The 16,663-nt window shown below is 58.3% G+C and overlaps 1 protein-coding gene and 1 long non-coding RNA gene across 6 annotated transcripts in view; one reads left to right on the plus strand and one right to left on the minus strand.

Annotated features, from left to right (window-relative positions):
- Positions 1–16,663, plus strand: part of Rxrg (retinoid X receptor gamma) — a 36,298-nt gene that overhangs the window by 7,760 nt on the left and 11,875 nt on the right. Inside the window, exons 2-4 of one of the 4 annotated variants that reach the window (XM_048810099.1) lie at positions 7,110–7,357; positions 14,417–14,561; positions 16,397–16,576. In XM_048810099.1, coding sequence (XP_048666056.1) covers positions 7,110–7,357; positions 14,417–14,561; positions 16,397–16,576 — 573 coding nt within the window. Of the gene's footprint in view, positions 1–6,985; positions 7,358–8,226; positions 8,412–9,246; positions 9,641–14,416; positions 14,562–16,396; positions 16,577–16,663 lie in introns of those variants that run through there. The other 3 variants (XM_015491903.2, XM_048810100.1, XM_015491900.2) reach the window with 3 other exon arrangements.
- Positions 3,571–9,154, minus strand: LOC107147441. 2 transcript variants are annotated; one of them, XR_007350089.1, is made up of 3 exons: positions 8,938–9,154; positions 5,652–6,366; positions 3,571–5,546 (listed from the first exon to the last, which is right to left on the minus strand). It is a non-coding gene; the product is annotated as an uncharacterized LOC107147441 (long non-coding RNA). The 2 variants fall into 2 exon arrangements; XR_001504156.2 differs by lacking the exon at positions 8,938–9,154 and having other exon boundaries at positions 5,652–6,739.

The following is a 16,663-nucleotide window of genomic DNA, read 5'->3' on the forward strand; positions in this document are numbered from 1 at the left end:
GTGGGGAGGGGGAGAAGAACAAATGCCCCCTCCCCCCCCAGCACCGGCGATGCACCCCTTCAGCTGTCCTGGGGCTGCGTGGGTCCAGGCAGAACCGTCCTGTCCACCACAAGGGCCCAGGCAGAACCGTCCTGTGTGCCATAAGGGCCCAGTGGCAGCTGGCTCAGCTGGTCCTGAGGGCCTGGGCACAGGGCATCAGCCCAGAGCTGATGCCCGCAAAGACTCCGGGGAGGGGCCGGGCCTCCTCACTCTCCACCTCGTTCCTTTATTTTCCACATTGAGAAAGCCAGGACGGGCCCTGGCCTCAAAGAAGGCCCCTCCTAAACTGGCTTCCACTCTGGCCGCCCCTCATTGGACACCGATGGCTCCAGTCTGTTTTCCACCTCTGTTCAGATGCAGAGCTTCGCATCTCCAGAACAGGTCTCAGCACCTCCCCGTCCAGTCTCAGGATGGCCGTGCAGCCAAACCCTCAAGGAAAAGTGCTTTGAAAACGCTGATAGCAATTCAGGTACAAGAAATGCCAGTCGACAACCCCAGGGTCTGGCTCTTTTATAGAGGGGTGGGGGGTTGGCCTGGGCTGGGGCCCTGCTGAAGGGAGCCAGGGCAGGCTCTGCATTGTGATGGGCTAGTGCCAGGATGGGCCGTTCCGGCCAGAAAGGCTCAGGGCTGGATCCTCAGGCCAAGAGTCGGGCTGGCGAGGGCAGGAAGGGCTGTGGGGTCACTGCGGGAGGTCAGAGTCAGAGCGCCATACGTGCTGCGTTTCCTGGACTCAAAAGACACGTGCCCCGGTTACTAGCCACATTCCTTTTGGATTTTGCCTGTGTACAGTGAGGGCAACAGGAGCAGCCAAGTCCAGCCATGTGGCGAGAAGCGGGTTAATGTGTGTGGTCGGGGCCTCGGGGCCGCTGCCAGTTGCTCAGTAACACTAGCTAGGCTGTTGTTGCTGCTACTCAGCGGAGGAGATGACATAAAAGTGTCAATTAAAGTCCTTCATGGGGTGGGTGGACCTGCTGACGAGGCTTGCTCAGCAGTCTGTGTGTTAAAAGCCAAGGAGAGAAAGGACACGTGAGTTTCCTTAGACCAAGAACCAGCCAGGTGTCTGGGTATTCTGTGATTGTCAAGCATGTGCCACGTCTCTCCCCTGGAGGCAGGGAGGCAGGCTTCGGCGTGGTCTGTCTCATCGCAGAGAGATGGGTGGGCTGCGGCCCCTCGATGCACGCCGACTTAAGTGGAAAGTCCTGCTCTGAGGAGGACCTGACCCTTCCCCATCCATGGGCTCAGAGTTCCCATTCCCTCCTGAAGAGGCTGCCAACCAGAGAGCACACCCTGCACCCTGGCACAGCAGCCCAGGGTGGACGGCTGCGCCATTCGCTCCCTTGTCGGCCAGTCAGAGGGACTCAGGCTTGACATCTCCCTCCCATTGGCTGGGAGGAGGTTGCTAAGCAACTCCCTCACCTTGGTGGGAATCGGTACTTCTCCTGCCGGCTTCTCTTTCTCAGCAAGTCTCTCTCTCCTCTCCTGTTCTCTTGCTCGCCTGCTTGAGTGAACACACACACACACTCTTCACTTGTTTAGAGATTTCCCAGGGCTTTTGTTCTGGTAAACATCAGCAATGTTGATTTGTTATGTGGAGGAGATGTTGATCAGCTCTACATCTAGTTACACACAGTAATCAGCAAACACCATACTGTTCATTAACTTAGTCACCAACTATTCCTTTTTGGTATTCACCGTGTTCCAGACACAGTACTAGGTGCTGTGATGATTGCCATCAGCAAAGGGAGGGAATTCAGAACGGGCATCGTGTGTCAGGGTGAATTATGGGGAGACCCGGGGCTCCCTCGGAGTGGTTGGGCTGGCTGGCATAATGGGGGGCTCTCTGGGCTCAGAGCAGTGGTATTTCTGAACCATTCAGAAAATTCCACATTGTGAACAACTGGTGTGTCTGGAGCAGGGCTTGGCGATGACACCTTAGCTGAGACCCACTCCTCACCTGCGTGAGGCCACTCTTCACACACACCCTCATCTGCCACGGCCCCACACCACACTTGTCCTGACCTCACCACACTTACAGGGGTAGTGACAGGGTCCCCATTGCTGGGCTGCTGGCTCGGGGGCCTTGTGAGCTTCTGAGCCACATGAATGACTTGATGTGGCACCGAGGCGCCTCAGCTCACAGAGGTCCCATCTGGAGAGTGGTGAACCTGGGGTCCACCTGGGGCCCACCTGGGGTCCACCTGGGGCTTCTGGCCTCAGCATCACCTGCTTCTCCACAGCTCACCCCCGGAGCCTCGGGGCCACAGGGCACACAGGGGCTCGAGATTCTTGTAGCGTCAGGTGCCCTGCAGGTCCCTACCCAGGCTTGGCTCCTGGGGACAGGCAGCATCTCAAACTGAAGCTGCCACGTAGCTTGAAGCCTCAGTGCGGTCCGGCGGATGACGGCAGGTCCTCGCAAGACGGTTAGACTCAGACGGTCCTGACCTCCACCTCTGGCACCTCCTTTGTTCACCCAGCGTCAGGAAGTGTGAGAGCCGGAGGGGAGTGTGCAGGTCGCCAAGTGCCAGCTTCCTCCTGGGGAGATGAGGCTCGGGACTGCAGAACACGTCTCTCGACCTGCTGCCAGGAGAGAGGAGCCCCCTGAGAAACCCCATCAGTAGGTCATTTTATGAAGCCATTGCTGGGGAAAGAGAATGCAATCTACAGACACATTCTCCAGGCCTCTGGGCACCTGGCCGAGGGCAGGGTCCTCACACACAGGGGACTGGGCTGGGGCTGTCTCGGTCGATCCTATGGCTGTGACAAAACACCTCAGACCTGGACACTTAGGCGTAACAGAAATGTGTTGCCCAGAGTTCTGGAGGCTGGAGGGGCCACAGCAGATTGGGGCCAGAGAGGACTCTGTCTTTGCTTCCAAGAGGGAGCCTCTCACCCAGTCCTGAACCCTCACATGAGGGAAGGAGTGAAGCCAGCCGGGAACAGCCCCGTGTGGTTGTAAGAGGAAGGGGTGGAAGGGCCAGGCAGCTCCCTGGCTCCCTCAGAGGGCCCTGGTGGGTGGAGCCTGGAGGCCGGCTCACCGCCCACAGGCACCTCTCACTCTGCCCTCCTGAGGGTTAAGTCCCAGAATGAGTTTGGAGGGACACACGATCGAGCCGTGGCAGAGACCGAGAGTGGACGGGCACCAGAGAGAAGCTGGACTTCAGATTCGGACTTGGCCTGGCCTGGGCTGAGGGACAGAGAGAAACTACTCTGGATCAATGTGCTGGAAATGCCACTTATTCTTAAAAAGGAGCCGCCACTGCAGCTCGGATGCTGCCGCGGGAACCGGTTGATAGTTTTGTGCTCATTTATAGCTTAAGCAAAAGGCCCGGTGAAGAAAGAGAACAGACCAGGCACCATAGACAAGTGTGTGGAGGACCCGTGGTACCTTCGGGGCTGGAGACTGTGAGCTGCGTCTGCGAGAAGGATTAACTTCCCAGAACACTCCAGTTAGAAAAGCCATTGTTCTCCATCTTTTCTAAACGCAAAGCTATTTATTTCTAACTTCTTGGAGAAGCAAAGTACCAAAGGCCGTTTACGTGAGATGTACGTATCCATTTTATTTTTAAAAAATATGTCATAAAATAGCCCACCTCTTCTCAGTCATTGACTTGGCAGAAATTAGCCACATTTTTAAAAAATATTTTTTAGGTGTCAATGGGCTTTTATTTTATTTATTTATATGCGGTGCTGAGAATTGAACCCAGTACCCCCCACATGCTAGGCAAATGCTCTACCACTGAGCCACCACCAGCCCCAGCCCCATTTGTAAGATCCTTAAAAACCAAACTTAAACTTGCTATTTCATCTTCTCCCAATTTGCTATTCTCACCACTGCACTGACAAGTCAGATCGCCTTAATTTTTATTAATAATAACAATAACAACCATCTACTATAAATTTCAGATCACTTTGATGATACCACCTGATTCTGTTTTGAGGTGTCTTGTGAGTTCTTCGTGGTCCCCGTCTGTGTATTTCTGTGCAGGCCCGGGTTTCTCAGACATCATGAATCTGCAGCCTAATTTCCATGATACTTTATACAGAGTATAAAATATACTTGGACTTTTTCTGAAATCAATTTATTATTTTTTTAAAAGCTTAAATAGCTCTCTTCTTAATTCCGTATCTTATTGGTCCATCGTAGGTGATGGTGGGATTTGTCGTCACACGTTTGCACTCGCTCACAACAGGACAACATGATTGGCCAGGGTCACTCCCCGCACTTCCCTCTCCCCTCACATCCCTCCCCACTCCCTTCCCCCTCCTGACCCCCTGTGGACTTTCCTCCTTTCCCTTTCTCCTCTCTGCCTTCCACATGTGGGGACACATAGAACTTGGACTTCTGAGTCTGGCTTATTCCCTTAACATGATGGTCTCTAGTTCCACTCACTTTCCTGCAATGACATGATCTCATTCTCCCTTATGGCCGGTAAACTCCATGGTGCGTGTAGACCACATTTCCTTCATCTGTCCATCTGTGGTAGACACCTAGGCTGATTCCGTAACTTGGCTGTTGCGAATCCTGCTGCTGTAAACACGGTATGTACGTTTCACTGTAGGTGGTGATTGATTCTTCAGGGTAGATGCTGAGGATGGTGCTGCTGGGTCATAGGATGGATCCAGGCCTAGCCTTTGAGTCCCTCCACGCTGACTTCCACAGCGGTTGTACTTACAGCCCAGCCACAGTGTAACACTGCCCCTTTTCTCCGCATCCTCTCCAGCATGGTTATCTGGTTCTTCGTGACTGCCCCTGGGCCTGGTTTGAGATGAATCTCGGGTAGTTTTGATTTGCATTTCCCTAATTGCTAATGACGTTGACACTTTTTCATCTGTTTATTGGCCATTTATGCTCTTTGGGGGAAGTGTCAGTTTGGTCACTTACCCATTAAATAGCTACCTTTCGGAAGGCCAGTCACTTGCTACCAACATAAGGACCCTCCCCTCAAACAACACAGAAACTCTTGGGGTTTTTAAGGCCTGGCTCACCCCCCCGTCAGGGTTGTGCAGGTGCTGCTGCCCACCTTTCTGCGCTAGGCTTGGGGCCAGGCCCTGCGCTTGACCCTGGGGGCCGGAAGTGAAGGCCCAGCTCCTGGTAGCCAGTTAGAGCCGAGGACAAGAAGGGGCCCTGGGTGGGGCCTGGAAAGTGCCTCTTCTGATGACCTGCCCTGGGGGAGTGTCCAGTCAGGGCTGGCTCCCAGTCACCTGTCCCTGTCCCCGAAGCCCACTCAGGTCTGGTGAGCCTCTTCCACGTCAGCCTCCCAGGCCTCAGAAGAGCCCAGAAGGCTCTGTGCAAACCGGGCGTCTGCAAGGCTCCTGGCTTGAGGTTTTGGAAGCGCCCTCTTCTCTCTCCTTCAGGTGAACTTTGGGCTTCAGATCCCTCAATGACTGAGTCATCTGCAGCTCTGTGATGCAGATGGCTGTCCACTCATCCTGTTGTCCTTGACAGCAGACAGGAGAGCGCGTGGGCTCTGCCTTCAGAACCCCGGCAGGGCAGGGCGGGCACTGTTCTAAGGGTGGGGAAAGACAGGAAGATTAACAAACACGGAAATAGAATCAGGGCTGAGACACCAGTAAGCGTGGACCGCAGTTAGAAAACAGAAGGGGCGTCAGACCTGAGCAAGAGACGCCAGGAAGGCTTCTTGGAGGAGGTGACACTGAAGTTGACCTTGAAGGATGAGCAAGAGCTTTCTAGATGATGGCGCTCAGGCCAGGTGTCCTGAACCTGGGGGCGGCTGGGGGTGAGAAGGAGCTGAAGTTTTCTTAGTGGCTGCCCAGCTGCCCAGATGGACTGGGGCTGCACAGGCTGCATTTCCGGGATGTGAGTGTGACCTTTGTGCCACAGAGAGCCGTTCATTTGGGATGCTCCCTGCTCTCCCCGACTCTGAAGGCAGCAAGTCCCTCTGTGTGTCCCCCTCCTCACCTGGCACTTAGCTTAGGACAGTGCCTACAGCCAGTGGGCACACTCCAGGGCTTGTTCAGTGAACACAAGCCTCATGGTCAGTGCGGCCTCTGCGTGGCATGCAGTTTGATGGGCAGTGAGCACTCGGATGTGGGCAGCTTCTGCAGGAGCCGCCGCCAGGCACTTACCCTCCACCCATCCTCTTGCTTCTCCCCTGGGGACAGCTGCGGCTGAGCTGAGGGCAGTCCTCCCTCTGCATGTGGGTGCAGCTCTGCGTGCCTGATCCCCAGGGGCCAGAGCAGGGAGGGCTGCCCCTGTGTGTCCTAGCCTCTGCCAACGCGGAGCCCAAGCAGCTCCCTCCTGGAGAGAATGGACACGCGGGACTCTCCAGACCCTCTTCTTCTCCTTCCTCTCGAGTTGGCCACTGTCTGCAGGAGGGCAGGAGCTCAGCTGGATGGGGGAAGCGTGCTGGACACCACTGGCCAATGCTGCTGTCCTGCACACCCCCAGACCCACAGGCACTGGGCCTCCGTGGCCATGAAGCCAGGACCAGCCTCTCCAAGTTCTCCTCCCGAGGGCCAGTGACCCTTGCTGTAGAGCTGGGCAGGACAAAATCTGTGGGCAAAAAGCTCCAAAAGACAAGGGCCGGGAGGTGCACGGTGCACGGTGCAGACTCTGTGGCTCCCTGGGTCCTGTGGCCTGGACTCCTGTGGGCAGGGCCGCGTCCACATACAAGTGCATTGCCTCACACTGCCCAGTTCCCGGAGCTCTGTGGGGAAGGCTGGAGCAGCCTGTGCATCTGCCCTCCCCACCCCCACCCCCACCCCCACTTGGGGCTTTGGCATTGACCCCCTTATTCTTGGACCACCCCGTCACCCAGGCCTGGGCTTGTGGGCCACCCCCTGTGGCATTGCTGTCTGTCCATCATCCAGAGTGGACTCCAGGCAGGGTCCCAAACGCTGGGACATCATGAGGGCCCCATCCCAGGGCAGGCCGGCTCCCTGCGATCCTGGGCTTGTCTCCATTGCTGGCTCAGTGCAGGTGTGACCCCCGGGTCCACAAATGTGCAGGAGTGGCCAGAGGGGAAGGATACATGGAGCCAGGCGAGGCAGGCTGGCCGGCCCCCGACCGTGTCTGACCCCACCCTGTCCCCTGTGCTCTCTCCTTACAGGCTCCCCTGGCCACGCCGGCGCCACCTCCATGAGCCCGTCAGCAGCCCTGTCCACAGGGAAGCCCATGGACAGCCACCCCAGCTTCACGGACACCCCTGTGAGTGCCCCACGGACGCTGAGCGCGACGGGGACCCCCCTCACTGCTCTGGGCTCCCCGTACCGCGTCATCACGACTGCCATGGGCCCACCCTCGGGGGCGCTGGCGGCCCCTCCAGGAGTCAGGCTGGTGGCCCCACCCAGCTCTCAGGTAGGTACTTTACCTGCAGGAGCGCGCAGCCCCCCAAGGCTCACCCGGGGGCCCGGAGCAGAGCCGCCGCTGGGCACAGGCAGGCGTGGTGGTGGTGGTCTTCCCTGCAGGCAGCCCCCTGTAGCGTCGGGCCCTGCCTTCCAGCTGAGCAGTCCCGGGAGTGGACGGCTCCTCGGGGCCCAGGAGAGGGACACCACCCAGGTAGCTCGGGTGGCTCACCCCTGGCTGTGACGTCCTGCCTCCCAGGCCTGTTTTGTTGTCGGGAACGTGGCCCCTGTGTTCTCAACCTGGCGATCGATGTGGAGGCGGTGAAGTGCCCACACTCTGGTTAGAATTCAGAAACCAGCAGGACCTGGTCTCTGCTCCCCCACCCCCCCCAGGCGTTCAGTGGAGAGGGGAGAGGCAGGAGCTGCACATGGACCCCCCCAGAGCAACACAGGTCATGTTACATCCGTGCCATCTCCAGCTGTGTGCACAACAGCGGGGAGCGAGGCTGGGGCGGGGCCTGCCAAGGGCCAGATGCCCTCCCCTCCTGAGCAGCGGCCCTGCCCACTTGCTGTGGCTGCAACAGTGCTGCCTAAAACGGCTCCCGAATCAGGAGTCTCCCAGTCTTCTCAAGCCTGCTGTGCACCAGGAGGGCTCTGCTTCAGACGGCAGGCGTCCTGGGCTCTGTGCAGGCTCGGGTCACCCACAAGGGCAGTGCTCCTGGGCATGCTTCCCCGGGTGACTCACAGAGTGCAAAGGCCAAGCCCAACCCAGGGCGCACAGCGAAGCCTCTGCACACGGCATGTGGCGGATGCCAGCACTGACGGCAGGAGGAGGCTGTCCCTGCTAGTCACGGCACAGGACGGGAAGCCTTAGGAGGAGTGACAAGCTAGGAAGGCCAGCCCCTGCGCGCCACACCTACTAGGTGGTCTCTTCCTGGGTAACAGCCAGTGTCACTGCTGCCCACTCCCAGCACAGCTCGGGCGGCCGGTCACGGCGGCCAACCTCCCCAGGCCACAGTGCCACCAGATATCTGGTCAAGCCTTGTTCCGGTGTCTCTGGATGACAGGTAGACCAGGCAGAGCAGACTGCCCTTGTGGTGTGGGGGGCGGGGAGCCCGCAACCCACCAGGTCTGAACAGAACAAAAGGCCGTTCCTGCCTGAGCAAGAAAGAGCCCTCCTGCCTGACGTCCGCAGCCTGGGGCTGGTCTTGTCCTGCCTCTAGGCTTGAACAGAAACACGGGCTCCTCCCGGGTTGAGCCTGCCGCTCTCAGACCACCTGGCATTCCCAGGACCCAAGCTTGCCGACCCTCTCTGCAGATCTTGAGGCGTGGCAGCCTCCAGAGCCACACGGGACAATTCCTTATCCTGGCCCCGAGGAATCTCGTGCAGGGGTGCCACGTCGAAGGCACTATTGTAGATGAAGGAGCAGGGAGGGCTGTGACCTGCCTGACCTGTCGGCCTCTGTGGCAGCGGGGGTGCAAGACTGCTGGGGCGTGGGGATGGACGTGGCCGAGCATGTGTTTATGCCACCCCAGCCCGTGGCTCGGCAGAGCACAGGTGCCAGCCCTTTGGAATGCGTGGGGCGCGCTCACCTTCCTCCCTGTGCCGATTCCAGGAGGGAGGAACAGACAGACCTGCTGCGTTCTGGGGCGGGTGCACCACTGTGCGGGCCTACTGTGTGTAGGTGCTGCTCGTCGCCACCTGGATCTGGGGACACACGCTGAGCACGGTGGCCAGAGTCTGGTCTCACGGCAGTGGTGCTGTGACAGTCACAACAGACAAGACGAGGAATGAGTGCGGTCAGCAGAGGGGAAGGCGGCAGCGGCAGGCCCCTGGGGCAGCAGAGGGCAGCCACTTCCCTCCAAGGCTGCCTGGAGCGACCACACTCCACTGACCAGCCCCGACCAGGGCACTCGTCTCTACAGCCGGAGCGGCAGGGCTGTCCTGGCCCCAAGTCCGCACAGTGTAGGGATGAGAGGTCAACTGGGAGCGTGGTCCTGGCCAACTGGGCCGTGTGCAGAGGCCAGGCCAAGTTTGGCCTTGGGAGCTAAATTAAGCTGCCAAGTGCTGGCAGAGCTGTGACCGGACACTCACCAGCCTTCAGGGCTGGGCCTCCGGAACCACCCGGCAGCGGAACTTTGCCCAACTCACCCGACTGCCCGGCCAGAAGGCCTCTGTGTTACCGCGGGTCGTGGACTTGGACCACTTGGGGCAGAGCTCCTGTGCACCGGGTCATCCTAGCCTAGGACTCGCCGGGGTGGGACTCGTGAAGGAAGCATGCTCCACCTGTGACCGGTAAGCGCGTTTGGGCGTGGAGAGGAGAGCCTGGGCCGGGGCAGCAGGCAGGCCTCCCCAGCCGGCGCTCTGCTGTGTGAGCGGCCGTCTGCTCCCCTTTCCATCTTGAGGAATTAGGGGAAGCTCGGGCGCAGGGGCAGGGACCCAGTGACCTTTTGCCAACCATTCAGCTGGCTCCTGCGGGCTTTCCTGTTCTCTGCTGGCGTTGCACATACTTGCCCTGGTCACCCGGCAGGGACTTCTGTGTCAAAGGGGACGTGGATTTGAGAAAGTGCTGTGCACAGTGCCCTGTGGCAGGCATGTGGTGACAGTGTTGTCCTTCCCATACCTGGCTGTCCAGGTGTAGCAAGCTGCCAGAAGGTTCTAGAGAGGTGCATTTCACATGCCTTCATGGAACCAGGCCCAGGACTGGGCACTGGAGAGGCCCAGGCTATGTGAGGGTCAGTGCCTGCCTGGGAGCATGCTAGTGGACTGAGCGATCTCCAAAGACACCAAGTGGGTAACTGGGAACACACTTATGCCCTTTTAGAGAGAATGGTTTGGGCTGCAGTTTGTGTGTGTGTGTGTGTGTGTGTGTGAGAGAGAGAGAGAGAGAGAGAGAGAGAGAGCGAGCGCACGCCTGGAAAGATCCTACACATCTTCAGAATCCTCCCTTCTGACCCTGCTGCCTGACCTGGTTCTGTCCTTACTAATTACTGCTTAGGAATTCATTGATAACTGAGTTATTATCCTCTCAAATCTGTTTATATTTTTATAGTAAATACTTAGATTTAAAAATTGCCAATATTAGAACTGGAATAGACCTTAAATTTCATCTAATCTGACGACTTAAAAAAACTTAAGCCACAGTCTTTTCTTCAAGTGAGAGCATATTAGATGACTTTACATGTCAAATGAAATCAGATTCGGTCAAGCAAGGCACAGGAGATGTGAAACCTCAGCCTCCCCACTTCCTCTACACACACACACACACACACACACACACACACACACACACGCTGTAGATTTGAACAGCCTGGACCCACCCTAGGGATGGGGAAGTGGAGTCTCTGTGAGGTGAAGGACTTGGTCAAGACCACACAGTGAGTCAGGGGCAAGTCCAGACCAGGAGTCGGGTGGAAGGTCCAGGCCTGTCAGTCCTTGTGAAGAGGACCCCGCCTGGACCGCAGGACAGCCCATGTGTGGGTTCTGCACGCAGGAACAGCAGCGCCTGCTGCAGCCAGGCCTTTGGAGGACATGGAGCTGCAAACGGCTCAGCAAGGTGGGACCGGCACCCGTGGAGGCTGCCGGAGCATCGAGGAAGCAGCGGTCCCCGCTGAGTCTGCAGACGAAGACCAGCCGGCTGCCCAGGGTGTTTCTGCCGAGGGCTGGGGAGCGGCCAACCTGCTTGGAGAGGCAGACGCACCCCCTGTCTGGTGAACCCCTGCTCTGAGGTGCCCTGCACAGCGGAGCGGGCTCCAGTGGAACAAGAGGGGCGGGCAGAAGACTCCAGGCCGACAGACCCGCGCTCTGACGGGACGTAGAGCCACTGCGCTCTGGGTCCACCCAGTCCCCAAGTCAGCCAGAGAGAGGGGAGAGAACACCAGCCACCTGTCCCACCACTCTGTCCTCTCACCATCTGGACTCATGAAGAGGTGTCGGAGAGGGGCTGGCTCAGACTGGGGACTGTGCCAAAGCTCTTCCAGGGGGTCCTGGCCCAGGAGGTGGGGTGGGAAGCTGCTGGAGCAGGCGGGGACCGAGGTCCTCTTGACACCCAGGTCGATGACCTGGATCCGGAGCGTAGGGTTGTGGCTCCCGGCAGTTGGGCCTGGCTGGGACCTAACTGGGACCTGGGCAGGTGGAACAGCCTTGGGCTTCTCCTCAGTCCTCACGTCACTTGTCCTGTCTTCCTCGGAGGTGGACCTGCCCTTCTGCGTGCCACGTGTCCTGTCCTTCTCGGAGGAGGAGTCTCAAGGGCATGGCTCCTCTGCTCAGTCCTCGAGGGGCTCCCCGTTGCGTCCCAAACCATCGCTTCCTTGCTGGCCATCGAGAGCCTCCAGGCTCTGTCACAGCCCACCTCAGCCTCGCCTCTCAGCCTCCCCTGGGCACGTGCGCTCCACAGACCCTGGGCTTCCCTCCGGGCCTTGCTTGGGAAGCCTTTGTCCACACTGGTCCGTCCAATCCTGCCCACTTTCCAGGGCTCAGTTCAAAAATTCCTGCTCCTGGAAGTCTCCCTGACCAGTAGGATGTGCTCCTTCTCCTTCCTCCTCAGCTGCCCACGGACTTTGACCTCGGTGGCCGGTTTGGGAGACAGTGCCGGCATCCGTCCTCTCTGTGTCTTCATGCCATTTCTGAATGAGCAAATCGACAAACCACTTTAGGGCCCAGTGTCCTCGGACATGAAATAGGAAGACCTCCGGGTTGTGAGGATTGAAAGAACTGAAGAGCCCCAAGCAAGGCTCTGTAGTGGTCCACAACAGGACCACTGTTCTGTGACAGCGTGGGCTGGCCACACGGGGCCGTCCTGCTGCAGACGGGGTACGGGGGATGGCAAGGTCCTCTGATCCACGGTGGCCTCCTATCCCTCGACCTCTCTGCCCGTCTGAGGATTGGGGGCAGAGCCGCGGTGCCAGCTGACCTTGAGTCCCACCCTCTGGGGCGATCCAAGTGCTGATTTCCACCTTCTTGAGGTTCTCGGGCAGAGCCGAGGCCATGTGCAGGCGGGGGTCACTCTGCACCTGTGGTCCCTACCGTGGCCGTGCCCAGGTGCTGGGGAGCTGAGACACTGGGGATCAGGCTGTCCAGGTGGCAGGCAGCAGCGGTTTCTCTGAAAGCTCCCAGCATGCACCTGGGCCGGGGACCACGGTGCTGCCTCAAGACAGAGCAAAGGCGCCCACCCCGGGGCCATCAGCCTGTGACCCGAGGGGCCTCCCACCGCACGCGTGTAGCGGTTACACAAAACACGTCTTAAGAGCAATGGTGACTCTGTTTCAAAGTGAGGCACCAAAGGCTGTGTCTTCTCCCCATCCCTCATGACATGCCCCTGGACCCTCTGTCCACTCCTGTGCTCCATAAGCATTTCCTTTGTGAACTGAAACGCCCGTGACTTGGAGAATCCCATTGCGGTTCTCTGGCTGGCTGTGTCTTGTCACTCACCCCTGCATCCCACAGCCCTGGAGTAGAGGAGGAGGGCCCAGCCCGCTCAGCCTGGGAATCGCAGCGGCCTTGGTGAGGAGACGAGATTCAATAGCAGAGGGGACGGGGATGCCCTCCTGTGGGAGACCAACCTTGCACATGACTGGCTCACACTCCCCGGCTGGGTGCTGAGGCGCTCAGTCACAGAAATGTGGCAGAGCTTTCCCCACCCTTCTTGGGTTCCAGGGTCGGTGTCTCGTGCACGGGTGTGTCTTCCTACAGCCCCGTGGGTGGAGCTACGCTCACCTGTTCCTCTGTAATCTAACCCCTTGCCCTGGTTAGGATAGAATCTTCCATGGAAGTGCCTTGTGTGTGTCCCCTCCTCTTACTGTGCCCTTGGGTGTGGCCTACCCAGGTGTCAGACAACCTGCTGACAGTGGACAGCATGAAGATAGACTCAGCCCCCTGAACCTGACCCCTGGCCTCATCTGAGTAGCTTCTCCTCAATAAAAGGGGTCAGCACCTGCTCTCGCTCTCTCTCTTCCTGTGGACCCCTAAGGTCAGAGGAGCCGTCACCGCGACCCCAAAGCAAAAGGTGTTTGTGTCTCTTGTGTGGTTATTGTGTGCAGCCCAGTCAGCCCAGTTCAACTGGAGTGACCCCTGAGCCTTTTAGTCGAGAGAACAGAAACCCGGCACCCTCCTTCAGCCCTGGACGGCCACAGGGCATCTGGGGACACGCGTGCACCACCAACCCTGCTCTGCCTCTGGTGCTTGCCTCTGTTCTGGCTGCTCCATGGGACTGTGTGTTGCAGATGGGACAGAGACCTAGGTTTTGTGCCTCCTTCTCAGTGCTGGCCCAGGCCCAGGGGCACCCAGAGGAACTTGGGATCAGTCTCACGTTTGTTAAGGTGTTTTCTCCGGTGGACATAAAACACTGAGCAGCGACTTCTCAGTCACCTCCCAAGAGCACTGGATGCTGCGGGGTGGGCGGGAGCTGGTGGGAGGCAGACGGGAGGCCAGCTTTGCCCGCTCTGCCACCTGCTGGCCCCACATCGGCGCTGGAGAGAGGAAGCAGAACTGTCTGCAGGTTTTCTGCTTTCATGGAGGGCCATCTGTTACTTACAGACAAGTTCAAATACCTACCCTGGGGCCCTCGACATGATTTCGGTGCTTCTGCGATGATTGGGCACTTGGTGGCATCTTCAGTGGGCTCGTGGGGTGAGCCTGCACCTCCCTTCCTCTTCACAGTGAGCTCCACCAGGGTGTGCATTTATGTCTGCCTCTGTGCCCTGCAGCCGGGCACAGTGTCTGGCCTGGTGGCACAGCTGACACTGTCCCTGCCAGCAGTGGGACAGTGCGACCCGTGTGCGACCCGTCTCTGTTCGCCAGCAGAGACGGAGTGCAGTAACCTGGGTCAGGGTGAGGGTCAGGTTAGCTCCTGGATACACCTTCCTCTCCTTCTGAGTGCAGTAACCTGGGTCAGGGTCGCCTTCCTCTCCTGCGTGACTTGTTGCCTTAGGCTGACGTCCCAGAGGCAGTTCCCGACCTCTGTGCTGGGAACGGCTCCCTGATGTGAACCTGTGTCTCCTGCAGCGCGCTCCCTGCCGCAGGCCCTGGGCACAGGTCCACTCTGGCCAGGCTTACTCATGTGTTTTCTTCCAGCTCAATGTGGTCAACAGCGTCAGCAGCTCAGAGGACATCAAGCCCTTACCGGGGCTTCCTGGGCTGGGAAACATGAGCTACCCGTCAGCCAGCCCCGGATCTCTGGTTAAACACATCTGTGCCATCTGTGGGGACAGATCCTCAGGTACGTGCAGAAGCAGGCCCCTGAGGAGGGGAGGCCACCCTGCACCCTGGACTCTTTGCCCACAGGAAAGGGAGACACCCTCCAGCCCTAAACTCCTGCCAGTGGGCTCACAGCCTGAGTCCTGGGGCACCTCAGTCTGGGTCCTCTCCCAGGACGGGGCTTCCTGAGAGCATTTCAAGAGCCCCTCTGCAGTGGCACCGTGGCTGTGTGGATGGTGAAGAGCTGCACTCATCAGCTGGAGAGCCTTGATTTTTAAAAATCAATTTTATGATCATAAAATGTCCCAAATAGATAATTATAAAAGCAATAGTCATTGCCAAAACTTTGAAGAATTGGAAAACTACAAAGGAAAAGTAAAAGATTCCCATAAAGTCCCCAAGACAGACACACTCTTTCAGACTTTAGCATATTTTCTTTTGTGGCATCACAGATTTTTAACGTCTCTACGGGCACGCACAGATGTGCTTGACTGACTTTGTCTTCTTTGATCCTCTTTCCTTTTTGCCCAAATTGTTTTTTGGTTGCGTCCAACTCTGCTGTGGTGGTCTGAAGAACGAGAAGGCAGGGAAGGTCCTGGCTGGTGAATATGGCCTCGTGTTCCCCACCCCCGGCTCCTACAGGAGGCCACTCTATTGAAAGTCTCAGGTGCTGGAGCGTTTTAGCCAGTGACTGACAGTTACTTGCCCAGGAAGTCAGTTCCAAGTCCTACAGGCTGGGCCACTGCCGGCCACCGCCCCGTGGGCATCTCCCGGCTTGGGTCACTTCAGCTACAATGTGGAATTTGCGCTCATGCTGCAGAGCCAGGGGGTCTGCCGCACGGTGGGTGGAGGGGTCCTGCGTTTCTTAAAGACAATGTGTCAGAGCTGAGAGCAACAGGTGCTTTGAGCCCAAGAAGAAACCCTGGGCTGGTCACTGCTGGGGACTGGGGAAATCTGCCTGGTCATCTACTTAGCCCAGGCGGCCCTGTCATGGGCCACCTCCAGCCGCCTGTCATCGGGGGCTTCCTCTGACATGCAGCTGCCCGTGTCTGCTAGTTCTCAGGGACTCCGGCTCCCTGCAGCGTCAGAGCCCCAGCTCCTGGTGTCCCCCTCGCCCAGCAGTCAGCCCTGGGCCTTGGTGAGCGGCTTCCTGGTGCTTGTTGAGTTCCACCATGTCAAGCACTTGGCAGGGCAGTGTGGTCACTCCGCGATGCCCGGGTGGGGGTGGCCTGCTGTCCCGCCAGACACATGAGCCATTCCCGCGAGGGGAACTGGAAAATAAAGCAATGTGGCAGATTATTCTAGATAAGCGGAATCTCCTCTGTCAGATCTTTGTGTACACCTCCAGGTGGAGTGTCCGCTGAGCTGTAAAGATCACGCGCCCAGTTGCTCATCAGCAGGCACTAGCGCTTCCAGACTCGTGGCATGGGATTCTGTTCATGGTTCATGGCACAGGACACTGATTTTAAGTGGGGCTCCTAAGCCTCAGCTCCCTTTTGGAGAAAGGCTAGTTGGGCCGAGGTCCTTCTCCTGCTAGGTCATGCCTGGTGGGTAAACATGGTTTTATTGACCACATACACCCAGGTCTCCAACTGAGGCAGGACGTCGGCTTAACCAAATCCAAGAGTTGTCTCTAGAAATAAAGTCAAGTCCCGGGCCGGGTGCTTTCTAACCAGGCCATCGGCCTTCGGGGAAGAGGGAGGGCAAGGGGAAGGGCGCCCCCCCCCTCAGCTCTGTTCCGGACACCCAGCTGCTCCTGGGCTGCTGTTGTGTGGGTGCCCAGGGCACGTGACGGGAGAGCCGCGGGCATCTCGCAGTGCACAGAGAGAGACCTGACTTGTCCATTTCTGGTGGCAGGAAAGCACTACGGGGTGTACAGCTGTGAGGGCTGCAAGGGCTTCTTCAAGAGGACCATCAGGAAGGACCTGGTCTACACCTGCCGCGACAACAAGGACTGCCTCATCGACAAGCGCCAGCGCAACCGCTGCCAGTACTGCCGCTACCAGAAGTGCCTGGTCATGGGCATGAAGCGGGAGGGTGAGCGCCCCTCGGCGGGCGGGCAGTGTGTGTCGGGGACACGGGGACAGAGTGGGGACTGGTGGGAGGAGACGTGGAAGTCAGGTG

Source organism: Marmota marmota, unplaced genomic scaffold (assembly GCF_001458135.2).
Source record: "Marmota marmota marmota unplaced genomic scaffold, marMar, whole genome shotgun sequence".
NCBI lineage: Eukaryota > Metazoa > Chordata > Mammalia > Rodentia > Sciuridae > Marmota > Marmota marmota.